The following is a 12,499-nucleotide window of genomic DNA, read 5'->3' as shown; positions in this document are numbered from 1 at the left end:
AATAGATAAGGGAGCTTTAATCTGTCAGACACAGATGTAAGCTATGGATAAATATATAGATGGCAGATTGTCTTAAAAGGTAAAATTTATGAGTTAAGCTGTATGAAAATGACTAATTGACTTGGTATTAACTTAGGACTTCTGGCCATGTAGACAAATTTGCTGACTTCATGGTGAAAGATTTAAAAAATGGAGAGTGTTTCCGTGCTGACCATCTATTGAAAGGTATGGCTTTTCATCTCAGGTAAACATCTTTTCAAGTAGGATTGATCAAAGCAAAGGGTTTGGATTAAACATTTCTCTTAAGTTTTTACATTTTTTTTCTTGGGACATAATATACAAAGAATAAAGTGCACAGATCTTAGTATATAGAACAAGTCCCTTATTGGAAAAAAAGGAAATATATATATATATGTACACACACACACACACACACACACACACACATACATACAGATAATTAGAAATTCTAAGTCACCGAAAGAATCAAGAGAGTATCATGACTGTCTCTGTAAAATCAGCCATAGGATTCATATAAATTAAGAACATTATCCTTGGGTTCATTTTTTCACCTGCCCAATGTTGAACTCAAAAGTACATTGTCCTTTTTTCTCATTGATTAAAATTGACATGTACAACACTATTCTTGCAGCTCATTTACAGAAATTGATGTCTGATAAGAAGTGTTCTGCTGAGAAGAAATCAGAGATGGAAAGTGTCTTGGCCCAGGTAAGTACTTGAGAGACGTTATCATGATAACCCAGGTAGGTGCTGTCTTTCTTTTCAGCATTTGATGACTTGAATTCCATGTTGTGCTGACCTGGTCACAATAGTAAAGAAGGAGAGCTTACCTTCTGTCCTTCATATCATCTGTTTTTGTGTTTTTATTTTCTCTGTTAGCGTTTTATAGTTAACCCTTTATTTCTGCCAAACTAGCAAGTCAGTGTAAATAGAAATGAAATTAGTTTTCTCTCCTCAGGAACCAGTTTTCTGGATTTAATAGCAAAAATCAGGACAATGTCTAGGATGGATAGTGTTCAGTGTGCAGATTTGGGGCAGACATCTGTGTGAGGCTGTCTCATCAGCCACTTTATCTACTTCTGATTGGACTGTCCATGACTATGTGCTGTTCTTAGAACCTGATGGAGCAGGCCCCTGCTTTTCCTGTAGACCTTTAGTTTTGTATTTAAGTTGACAAGTTTTAGGGAAGGCGTTGAGATCATCTATTCTGACTTTTAGCCAAATGCAGAAATACCTTCTATATCAGAAGTAGTTCTTATCCTTTTTGGGGGGCCACAAACTGCATTAAAAATTGATGAATATTGCACACCTTTGCCCCAGGAGGATCACATGCCTGTATGTGAATGTTGCTGATTTCTAACCTCATTTATCCTTTTAAGCAAAGTATTTCTCCAGCACCATGTTTGATCATGAAATCCACCACAGCTCATCTCTTAAATTTTATTTACTTCCTTGGATGAGGAAAAAAAAACAACCAATGCTTTTTTTTTTTTTTTTCATCCAAGAAATAAGATTTTCTTTACCTTGTGTATGAATAAGTAAGGCTGAGTGTAGAACCAGCACCCCAAAAAGATGTCCTTTTCATTATAGGGGACTGAAATGCAAAAATAGGAAGTCAAGAGATACCTGGAGTAATACGCAAATTTGGCCTTGGAGTACAAAATGAAGCAGAGCAAAGGCTAACAGAGTTTTGCCAAGAGAACGCATTGCTCATAGCAAACACCCTCTTCCAACGTAAGAGAAGACTACACATGTACATCACCAGATGGCCAATACTGAAATCAGATTGATATATTCTTTGCAGCCAAAGATGGAGGAGCTCTTTACAGTCAGCAAAAACAAGATTGGGAGCTGACTGTGGCTCAGATCATGAACTCCTTATTGCCAAATTCAAACTTAAATTGAAGAAAGTAGGGAAAACCACTAGACCATTCAGGTATGACCTAAATCAAATCCATTATGATTATACAGTGGAAGTGACAAATAGATTCAAGGGATTAGATCTGATAGACAGAGTGCCTGATGAACTATGGACGGAGATTCGTGACAGTACAGGAGACAGGGATCAAGACCGTACCCAAGAAAATGAAATGCAAAAAGGCAAAATGGTTGTCTGAGGAGGCCTGACAAATAGCTGAGAAAAGAAGAGAAGCAAAAGGCAAAGGAGAAAAGGAAAGATATACCCATTTGAATGCAGAATTCCAAAGAATAGCAAGGAAAGATAAGAAAACCTTCCTCAGTGATCAGTGCAAAGAAATAGAGGAAAATAATAGAATGGGAAAGACTACAGATCTCTTCTAGAGAAGAAAATGGCAACCCACTCCAGTATTCTTGCCTAGAGAATCCCATGAACAGAGGAGCCTGGTGGGCTGCTGTCCATAGGGTTGCACAGAGTCAGACAAGAATGAAGTGACTTAGCAGCAGCAGCAGCAGAGATCTCTTCAAGAAAATCAGAGATACCAAGGGAACATATCATGCAAAGATGGGCACAATAAAGGACAGAAATGGTATGGACCTAACAGAAGCAGAAGATATTAAGAAGAGGTGGCAAGAATACACAGAAGAACTGTACAAAAAAGATCTTCATGACCCAGATAACCACAGTGGCGTGACCACTCAACTAGAGCCAGACAACCTGGAATGCGAAGTCAAGTGGGCCTTAGGAAGCATCACTACGAACAAAGCTAGTGGAGGTGTTGGAATTCCAGTTGAACTATTTCATATCCTAAAAGATGATGCTCTGAAAGTGCTGCCCTCAGTATGCCAGCAAGTTTGGAAAACTCAGCAGTGGCCACAGGACTGGAAAAGGTCAGTTTTCATTCCAATCCCAAAGAAAGGCAATGCCAAAGAATGTTCAAACTGCTCAAAATTCTTCAAGCCAGGCCTCAACAGTATGTGAACCATGAACTTCCAGATACTCAAGCTGGTTTTAGAAAAGGCAGAGGAACCAGAGATCAAACTGCCAACATCCGCTGGATCATCAAAAAAGCAAGAGAGTTCCAGAAAAACATCTACTTCTGCTTTATTGACTATGCCAAAGCCTTTGACTGTGTGGACCACAACAAACTCTGGAAAATTATAAGGGGTGGGAATACCAGACCACCTGACCTGCCTCCTGAGAAACCTGTATGCAGATCAAGAAGCACAGTTAGAACTGGACATGGAACAACAGACTGGTTGCAAATCAGAAAAGGAGTACATGAATGAAGGCTGTATATTGTCACCCTGCTTATTTAACTTATATGCAGAGTACATCATGCCAAATGCTGGGGTGGATGAAGCACAAACTGGAATCAGGATTGCCGAGAGAAATAATCAGTAACCTCAGACATGCAGATGACACCACCTTTATGGCAGAAAGTGAAGAAGAACTAAAGAGCCTCTTGATGAAAGTGAAAGAGGAGAGTGAAAAAGTTGGCTTAAAGCTTAACATTCAGAAAACTATGATCATGGCATCTGGTGAAATCACTTCATGGCAAATAGATGGGGAAACAATGAAAACAGTGACAGACTTTGTTTTCTTGGGCTCCAAAATCACTGAAGATGGTGACTGCAACCTTGAAATTAAAAGATGCTTGTTCCTTGGAAGAAAAGCTATGAGCAACCTAGGCAGCATATTAAAAGGCAGAAACATTACGTTGCCAAAAAAGGTCCATCTAGTCAAAACTATGGTTTTTCCAGTAGTCATGTATGGATTTGAGAGCTGGACTGTAAAGAAAGCTGAGCACCAAAGAATTGATGCTTTTGAACTGTGATGTTGGAGTAGACTCTTCAGAGTCCCTTGGACTGCAAGGAAATCCAACCAGTCAATCGTAGTCGTGAATATTCATTGGAATATTGGAATGTTGGAATCCAGTCATGAATATTCATTGGAAGGACTGATGGTGAAGTTGAAACTCCAATACTTTGGCCACCTGATGCGAAGAACTGACTCACTAGAAAAGACCCTGATGCTGGGAAGGACTGAAGGCGGGAAGAGAAGGGGATGACAGAAGATGAGATGGCTGGATGGAATCAGTTTGAGTAAGGTCCATCAGTTTGATGGACATAAGTTTGAGTAAGGTCCGGGAGTTGGTGATTTACAGGGAAGCCTGGCATGCTGTAGTCCATGGGGTCACAAAGAGTCAGACATGACTGAGCGACTAAACTGAGGACTCCCTAACACTGCTTTCCTGATGGAAAATACTGGACACTTCTCCACTGTTGCCTTGAGTTTTTTAAACCTACTGATTTTCCTCTGCAGTATCTGGCTTTCCCAACATTAGGTGAGAAATTTTCTCCTTCATCATTTAAATTGAAAAACTTCTTAATCTGGCTATTGATTCATCTGCCAATTTATTTAGGGCCATGTGAAGTATTTTTATTCCTTTTTTGAAACTCATTTCTTCCACGTTGTTGCTTATGGCTTAGAAAATGAATTCTTGTACTTTGATACTGTTACGGCCACACCCTCATTTCTCATTTCCTTCCTTTTCCAAAGACATGACCCTTACTAGAAAGAAGACATGAAAAGCACCTCAGATTACACCTAAATTATTCTCTTTTGCATTCAGGATTTTAGATTTATTAGGGATTTTGTGTGTATGTGTCTTTGATCTTAACAGCTTCGTTCATTTCCAAATAAATTGTCTGAAACAGGAAGTAGTTGTTTTGTTAAGTCAGAATTTATAGTTTGAGCACTGACTTTCTGTTTCATCAGGTACATGTTCCAGAAAAACAGTTTGGATTTTGATTTTGATTGCCATATCATATATGTGTGTGATATCTCATACACACACACACAGTCGACCCTTGAACAGCATGGTTTGAACTTTGCGAGTCCATGTACACTGTGATGTGTTCCAGTAGTAAATTCTACAGTACTACACAGTTTTTAGGTGGTTGAATCTGCAGATACAGAATAACTGTGGATAGACAGGGCTGGCTGTAAGTTACATGTGTTGTTCAAGGGTCAGTTCTGTATTCTTATCAATTTAATCTTCAGTGAAGTGTTAGAAACCCATGGAAGTGGCCTGATACTGAAATGGCCCCAAAGGATTTCCTGGGCAGAGGCCCATCTGTTGCTTCAGCATATAATAGCATTTTCTGCATCTGTTAATGCTTGTGATTCCTTCTCAGCTTTATGAAGCATGATATTAATAGTTTATCTAAAAGGTATTGATTCACTCTTTGTGGCTAAGAAACGAGGTAAAGTCTGTTCTCCCCATTTTACAGATAAGCAAACAGGCTCAGAGAGGTTAGGGAGGAACTTGATCCTGAATCACACAACCTATCCATGGTGGAGTTGGGCAATTTACCCAGTGTTTTCTGATCCTGAGTGGCCATAAATCATTAGTTGATTTATCTAATTATTTTTATTAGATGTTTTTTAAGTTTTAAATATTCTTTACTATTAGATGATTTGTCATAGTCATTCGAGGTTTTTGAATTGGAGATCGTATATCATTTTAGAGGGTTTGGCATTGATCATCAATGTATAGGATGTGCAGTGCACTGGGAAATGCAGAAGTGAATAAGACACAGCTTCTGCCTTCAAGCTTCTCCCATAATGTCTAACGGAGAAGGCAGTGACACCCCACTCCAGTACTCTTGCCTGGAAAATCCCATGGATGGAGGAGCCTGGAAGGCTGCAGTCCGTGGGGTCGCTGAGGGTCGGACACGACTGAGCGACTTCACTTTCACTTTTCACTTTCATGCATTGGAGAAGGAAATGGCAACCCACTCCAGTGTTCTTGCCTGGAGAATCCCAGGGACAGGTGAGCCTGGTGGGCTGCCGTCTATGGGGTTGCACAGAGTCAGACACGACTGAAGTGACTTAGCAGCTTAGCAGCATAATGTCTAATGGGAGAGGAGTTACATGGATATTTAATTAATAGACAGGGAAGTGCACCTGACTCTTAAGTATACAGAGTAGTAAAATTCATTGTGTAAAGTTATTTGCATGATTCTTGCCAACCAATAACTATTATAATTGAAAAGAGATATTTTGCCTTATCTTTCATTGTGAAATGGTACACGTTTTTAGGTCAGTCCTACAAAGACACTCTATTTCTCTGTTGGTGAATGTAAGCTATGTAAGTTGGGTATGGTTTAATATAGATATCTTGAAGATTAGGTTAATCTGATATTTTTATTTTGGGTGAATTTTAATGGTGGGTGGGGTTTTAATATAATATTTTATTGTTATGCCTTATTTTTTCTCAGTCTCTTACACTAATCATTTTCTTGATGTATTCTTTAGCTTGATAACTATGGACAGCAAGAACTTGCAGATCTTTTTGTAAACTATAATGTAAAATCTCCCACTACTGGAAATGATCTTTCCCCTCCAGTGCCTTTTAACTTAATGTTTAAGACCTTCATTGGACCTGGAGGAAACATGCCTGGGTATGTATCATTTATTGTTTATGTAATATTATTATAACTACTTGTAATAAAAGGTAAATATTAATATCAACCATGAAGGAAAATGTTTGAAAAATGAGTAGGAAGTACAGACAAATATATTAAGGAGAAATAATGATATATTTTAAAATTTTATTTCCTCTAATTCTTCCTAAGTATAATTTTTTTTTTTTTTTTGTAGTATATATTGTCATTTGGGGGAGGGCATAAATACAGAAGTCTGTAATCATCACTTCTTATAGTTATTACTGCATAGGGCAGGAGAGAGTGTTGAAGATTGATTTTGAAGGCTATTGAACTTGTTGAGGGAGACTTTAGAAACCATTCAGTGTAGGTCACACTGCCCGGTGGGACTTTCTGCAGTGGTGGAGATAGTCTATAAGCTGTTCCTGTCCAATATGGTAGCCACTAACCACTACCATGTGGCCGATGAGCATTTGAAATGGGGCTAGTGCTTCTGGGGAACTGAACTTCTAAACTTATTTATTTATTTTTTGGCCATGCCACATGGCATGTGGGATCTTAGTTCCCCAACCAGCAATGGATCCTGTGGCCCCTGTGGTGGAACAGAGTCTTAATCACTAGACGTGTGGCTAGTGGCCTACCCTATTGGACAGGCTACGTTTAGCATGTTGATTCATTAAAAGGTGGTTTTTGCAGATAAGAGTAGAAAACCTGCAACAGTTTGCAGTATGATCCAGAATTTATATGTCCAGAGTCTTTGTTCATTGTTAGCAAACTTAGTCAGAGTATTCCATTTCGTAGCCTCAGATATTTTTCTCATGGTCTCATTTTAGGGTAAGACAGGATAGGTTTTGCTAGATAAAGCTAGGTCATGTTTCCTGGAGTAGAGAGTAAAGAATAACAAAAATGAACTGTGACAGTGTATTATTGGAGTAAGACAGTGGGCTGATTCAGGATATTTTGTGGAAAGAGGCAAAGGATGAGCCTTTCATTTTGTTAATATAGAGTCATAAAATGGGCCATGACCTCTGACCTGCTTTCCCACTGCTGTGAATTTATCTAAGGAAAGAATTCAAAAGGAAAGGAAGGTATACTTATCAAGAGTGTATTAATTAATGATAGAAGGTAGTGGAACAAAACAGCAAAAATGTTGTTCAGTAAAGTTCTTGGTGAAAAAATAAAAAACAGCTAGTTTTAATATGTCCTTAACTATTCTTGCTTTAAAAGAGGATTTTAAAAGATAATTCAAGATAACCTGTGCTCTGAAAGAGGTTTGTAACATCTAATTCTTGGCTCTGTGTCTTTAAGCAATAACATAGTGGGATTTTATTATGAATGTGAAAATAAATGTGACTACTTTGCCCCCCCCCAAAAAAAGAGTATATAAATTGAAAGTAAAAATGACCTTTTCATCCAGTAATTTGAGGACTGCTTAATAAATTATAGTAGTTTATTTTAGTAGAATACAACTGTTAAGAAAATTTTACTGTTTTTTATAAAATGGAAAAGCATAAAAGAAAGAATTCATAATTTAGTACATTCTACTTAATAAATATGCAGAGTAACTGTAACTATGCTTATATTTGGATAAAAAACAAAAAATAAAAAGAATTGGTATATTAGAATGAGAAGAAGGTAAAATTTTATTTTTTGTTTTAAAATTTTTTTCTATAAAACGTTTCTTTTGAAGTAGGTTCTTGAGACTGCTCTCTTATGTGATATTTTGCACAGAATATTTTCTGTGAAATTGAAAAGAAAGCAATGGCTATAATGATATATTTGAGTGACTGTGTCTTTTTAAAATGTGGAGAAAATCAGAAGCAGCCTTGGGCTGAAAGTACAAACTACTACAAAGATTTGATCATTCTGGATTTCCCTGTTTCTTTGTGTCTCTGGGTACAAAGAAGAAAATGATATGAAAAGCCTTGAAAATTGCCTGCCGTGGTGTAATGGTTTTGTTGAGTGAGTTCTGATGTTAATTGTCAGCCTGTACTGGCTTTTTTTTATTAATAGTTCCATGGTTATGCTTCGATGTGGGTTAACAGCAGAGGGATGCTTAACTTCATTTTTAAAAGGATCTAAAATTGTCATCTGCCTCCAAAGTAAGTGAGAATCAGGAGAATATCCGAAGAATATCCGAAGTTTTAGAGACATCATGAGAGAAGTCATCTTTGATTCACTGGAATGATGAAATAAAATGACATTTCTAACAGTGGTGTTTCCATACCAATCACCTGATACCTTCTCTGTTACCTGTGTGAGAATAGAAAATATCTATTTCTAAAACATTTTTAGGGCCCATACAGCTTTGTGTGAATAGTATATTTAGGACTTTTAGGAATTGTATCTAGAATTTCAGATTTATTGGGAAACATGATTTCTTCCTTTGTAACAGACTGATTTGTTTAAATTTATAGATATTTGAGACCAGAAACTGCACAGGGGATTTTCCTGAATTTCAAACGGCTTTTGGAATTCAACCAAGGAAAGTTGCCTTTTGCTGCTGCCCAGATTGGAAATTCTTTCAGAAATGAGATCTCCCCTCGATCTGGACTGATCAGAGTCAGGTACCACCCATGGTGTTCTGCTGGTGAAATTAGTGAGTGACTTTTGCATTGAAGTGGAAACAAAGGCTTGCTGATTTGAAACAGCTTTCTTCTTTCTTACATCATTGTTTAATTTATTTTTGGTTGCACTGGGTCTTCGTTGCTGCTCACGGGCTTTCTCGAGTTGAGGCAAGCAGGGGCTGCTCTTTGTTGCGGTACACAGACTTCTCACTGGGGCGGCTTCTCCTGTGGCAGAGCACCGGCTCTAGGGTGCATGCTCAGGAGTTGTAGCGCCCAGGCTTAGTTGTTCCCCGCCACTTGGAATCTTCCTGGACCAGGGATCAAACCCGTGTCCCCTGCATTGGCAGGCAGATTTTTATCCACTGTACCACCAGGGAAGTCCTTTCTTACATGATTATATCTTTCTTTTTATCCTCCAAAAAAGTTTGTTTTATGTTTGTTACCTTCAGTTGTAGTCTCTGGGATGATGGGCAGCTTTGAGCGACTGTGTGGTTTGAACGGAAAGGGTGAATAGCTGACGTTTCACAGCTGCTGCAAAATGATCTTTTCCCCTTGTTCATGTTCTGTTTTGAGGATGGTAAGATCTTGATTGTCGACGCAGGCATTTCCTGGAAGTGGTGGTGGAGATGAGAGTAGGGTGAGGAAGAAGGAGGTGAGGGTTATGGCAGGAGGGCCATCCCAGGCATCCAGGACAGACAGTGTTACTGGTGTTGGGCTGAGGGTGTTTCAGTAGCCAATTGGTATTCCTCCACATATTTGGGGCACCTTTATGACAGAAAGTCCAGCTAGCAAGCTTGCTTCTGTCTACTCTAGTTTAGACAGTCTCTTGTCTCTATTCCAATAACCTCCCTTTGTCAATGTATCCAAGAATGTGCAGGAAGACATCTTGGCACTGCTGAGTTATGTTTTTCTCATTATGAGTTAGCTATTTATGACTTAGGTTTTTTGCAATTTCTATACATTTTCTTCCTGATATTTTAAGGTAATAAATTTCATATAAAAATGGGCTATGTTGGTAAATTTCACTTTCTTAGACTCCACAGTATTTTCCACAGCCCCAGCAGCTGTTCTTTTCTTGTCATGCTGTGCTTAGTCTCTCAGTCGTGCCCGACTCTTTGTGACCCCATGGAGTGTAGCCTGCCAGGCTCCTCTGTCCATGGGGATACTCCAGGCAAGAATACTGGAGTGGGTTGCCATGCCCTCCTCTAAGGGATCTTCCTAACCCAGGAATCGAACTGGGATCTCCTGCATTGCAGGCGGATTCTTTACCAACTGAACTACAGTTCTTACTTGCTGTAATTACAAGCATCAAGCATAGCATATCCCGCCTGTAATTATCAGAGCGTGCAAAGCCCCTGCCTAATCTTGTGAGTCCTGGTGACACCCTCTGAGGAAACGCTCCTATGTTCTCACCAGACTTTATCTTCAGGCCTGTAGTCCCTTCAGCTGAATGGTCTAGAAAAGGGAGAGTTCATGAGGAAGGAGCTTGTACAACTTAAGTAGAATGGGGAGGACCCGCTGAGCCTTGCTGCAAAATGAAAAGTAGTCCTAAATTTTAACTGGTATTGTAACATTGAAAAACTCGTCAGACTTGAATTTGTCTTATTTCTCAGTTTCTGGGTTTCTTCATGTCTTTTTTCCTTTTGCTTTTGGAAAAGGAAGTGTCTGCAAGCATGCTTTCAGAATACTGAGTAAGCTGTCTGAGACTGAGCTTGTCTAAAGCCAGTGTTTTGGAGAGGATTTACATCAAAGAGAGTAACCGTTGGATGATTATAAAGGACCATGAAGTAAGGCAAAACTTGGAGCCTATGGAATAAAAAGTGATAAACAGGGAAAGCAGTTTAGACAAACGGTCCCAGGAGTTAATGGAGGAAAGTCCAATGGGGCTTCCTGCCATTTTATTCCCTGGTTTTCTGGATTTTGGTTGATTTTGTCATGTGCCTCTGCAGGATCCTGGGTGGAAATCCATTCATCCTTCACAAGTCAGTATCTCCATGGTTTTTATTCCATGGTAAGACTAGGACCCAGAGAAGGCAATGGCACCCCACTCCAGTACTCTTGCCTGGAAAATCCCATGGATGGAGGAGCCGGTAGGCTGCAGTCCATGGGGTCGCTAAGAGTCAGACAGGATTGAGCGACTTCCCTTTCACTTTTCACTTTCATGCATTGGAGAAGGAAATGGCAACCCACTCCAGTGTTCTTGCCTGGAGAATTCCAGGGACGGGGGAGCCTGGTGGACTGCCATCTGTGGGGTTGCACAGAGTCTGACATGACTGAAGCGACTTGGCGGCAGCAGCAGCAGCAGGGCTACAGCTTGTTTAATGTTACAGCTTCTTCTTGACCTAGAATTGGCAGGTGGCTAAGTCTTTGTATAGCTGTGATCCCTTTGGTTTAGGTGGGGAGTATCATTTGTTCATATGAAATTTTTTTTAATTAAATTTCATTTTGATTATCTGGCTCTGTCTTCTAGTCTGATGACTATTTTGTCTCCACAGTTCCAGGTAGAGTCTCTGAACTCAAAGACAAGAGACAGCTGATACAGTCAGTGTTGGTGTTGATTTCCATCTCCTGTCTGTGAGCTTGGATTAATTGACAGAACAGATGGAAAGACTTTGGCAGCTGATTATTTGGGGATTCTGGGCAGGGTCCTTATATTGATCTGCCCTTCATTTTAAGTGTTCTCTTGCTGCTGTCCTGGTTGGAAGCTTTGTGAGGACAGACATCAAGCTTCTCTGTCTGTCTCTCATTTCTGTGCTCGCAGAAGATGTTTGATAGCTTTTGAAAGGCAATTAAGGTATAGGTGCTGCTGGACTGAATAAGAGATGACATTAAAAAGTAAAAGTAAAAAAGAAATCAAAGCTCTTTCGCAATGCATTTCATGTATTTTTAGGACCCATTTAAGCAATTTTTCATTACTTCTAAAACATCTGAGATAATCATGGAAGTGCCCTAGTAAATTGTGTGTGTGTGTTTTAAAGAAGAGAGGTTTGATTTTGACTCATAAAATTAACTTAAAACATTCCCCCCCAATAGCTACTAAATTGCCATTCAGGGAAATCTTTTTGGGAAACCATTACTATGTGCATATTTATCTCATCATTATGCAGTTTGCTTGATGTTAGCTTGTTCAATTCATGCCGTGTCCTCTGCCTTGAATAACACATCATTTAGGAAGCTGTTACTCTAAAGACACCAGCTGTATGGTGCCATTATCAGTCATTTACTTGTTCAGAGCAATAAAAAGGAAGAAATCAGACTATTATAAAAGCTAAATTCACTTTTAATTCCCATTCTTTGAAAAGTAAGTATCAGGCACTTCATTTAGTGTACATTAGTAAAGACTTGCCAGTGCTTTAAAGAAAATCATTTTATTTGGAAGGCACTATGCAGTATCTCATTTTGTGTGTGTGTCTGACATTTGCTCAGATTCTCTTAATTTTATTTTTTAAAAATTGTTTTTTGATGTGGACTATTTTTAAAGCCTTTATTGAATTTGTTACATTATTGTTTCTGTTTTATGTTCTGGTTTTTCGGCCAGGAGG

General features: G+C 39.0%; 1 protein-coding gene across 2 annotated transcripts in view; it reads left to right on the top strand.

Moving 5' to 3' along the window:
* GARS1 (glycyl-tRNA synthetase 1) overlaps positions 1-12,499 on the top strand; it is a 53,683-nt gene that overhangs the window by 21,230 nt on the left and 19,954 nt on the right. For both annotated transcript variants that reach the window (XM_070787890.1, XM_070787891.1), the window contains exons 5-8: positions 137-225; positions 653-729; positions 6,263-6,408; positions 8,808-8,957. In XM_070787890.1, the coding sequence (XP_070643991.1) occupies positions 137-225; positions 653-729; positions 6,263-6,408; positions 8,808-8,957 (462 nt within the window). The remainder of the gene's footprint in view (positions 1-136; positions 226-652; positions 730-6,262; positions 6,409-8,807; positions 8,958-12,499) is intronic.

The sequence above is a fragment of the Bos indicus genome, chromosome 4, assembly GCF_029378745.1.
Source record: "Bos indicus isolate NIAB-ARS_2022 breed Sahiwal x Tharparkar chromosome 4, NIAB-ARS_B.indTharparkar_mat_pri_1.0, whole genome shotgun sequence".
In the NCBI taxonomy this organism is placed as follows: Eukaryota; Metazoa; Chordata; class Mammalia; order Artiodactyla; family Bovidae; genus Bos; species Bos indicus.
Note: the sequence above shows the minus strand (reverse complement) of the source record. Positions and strands in the feature narration are given on the sequence as shown.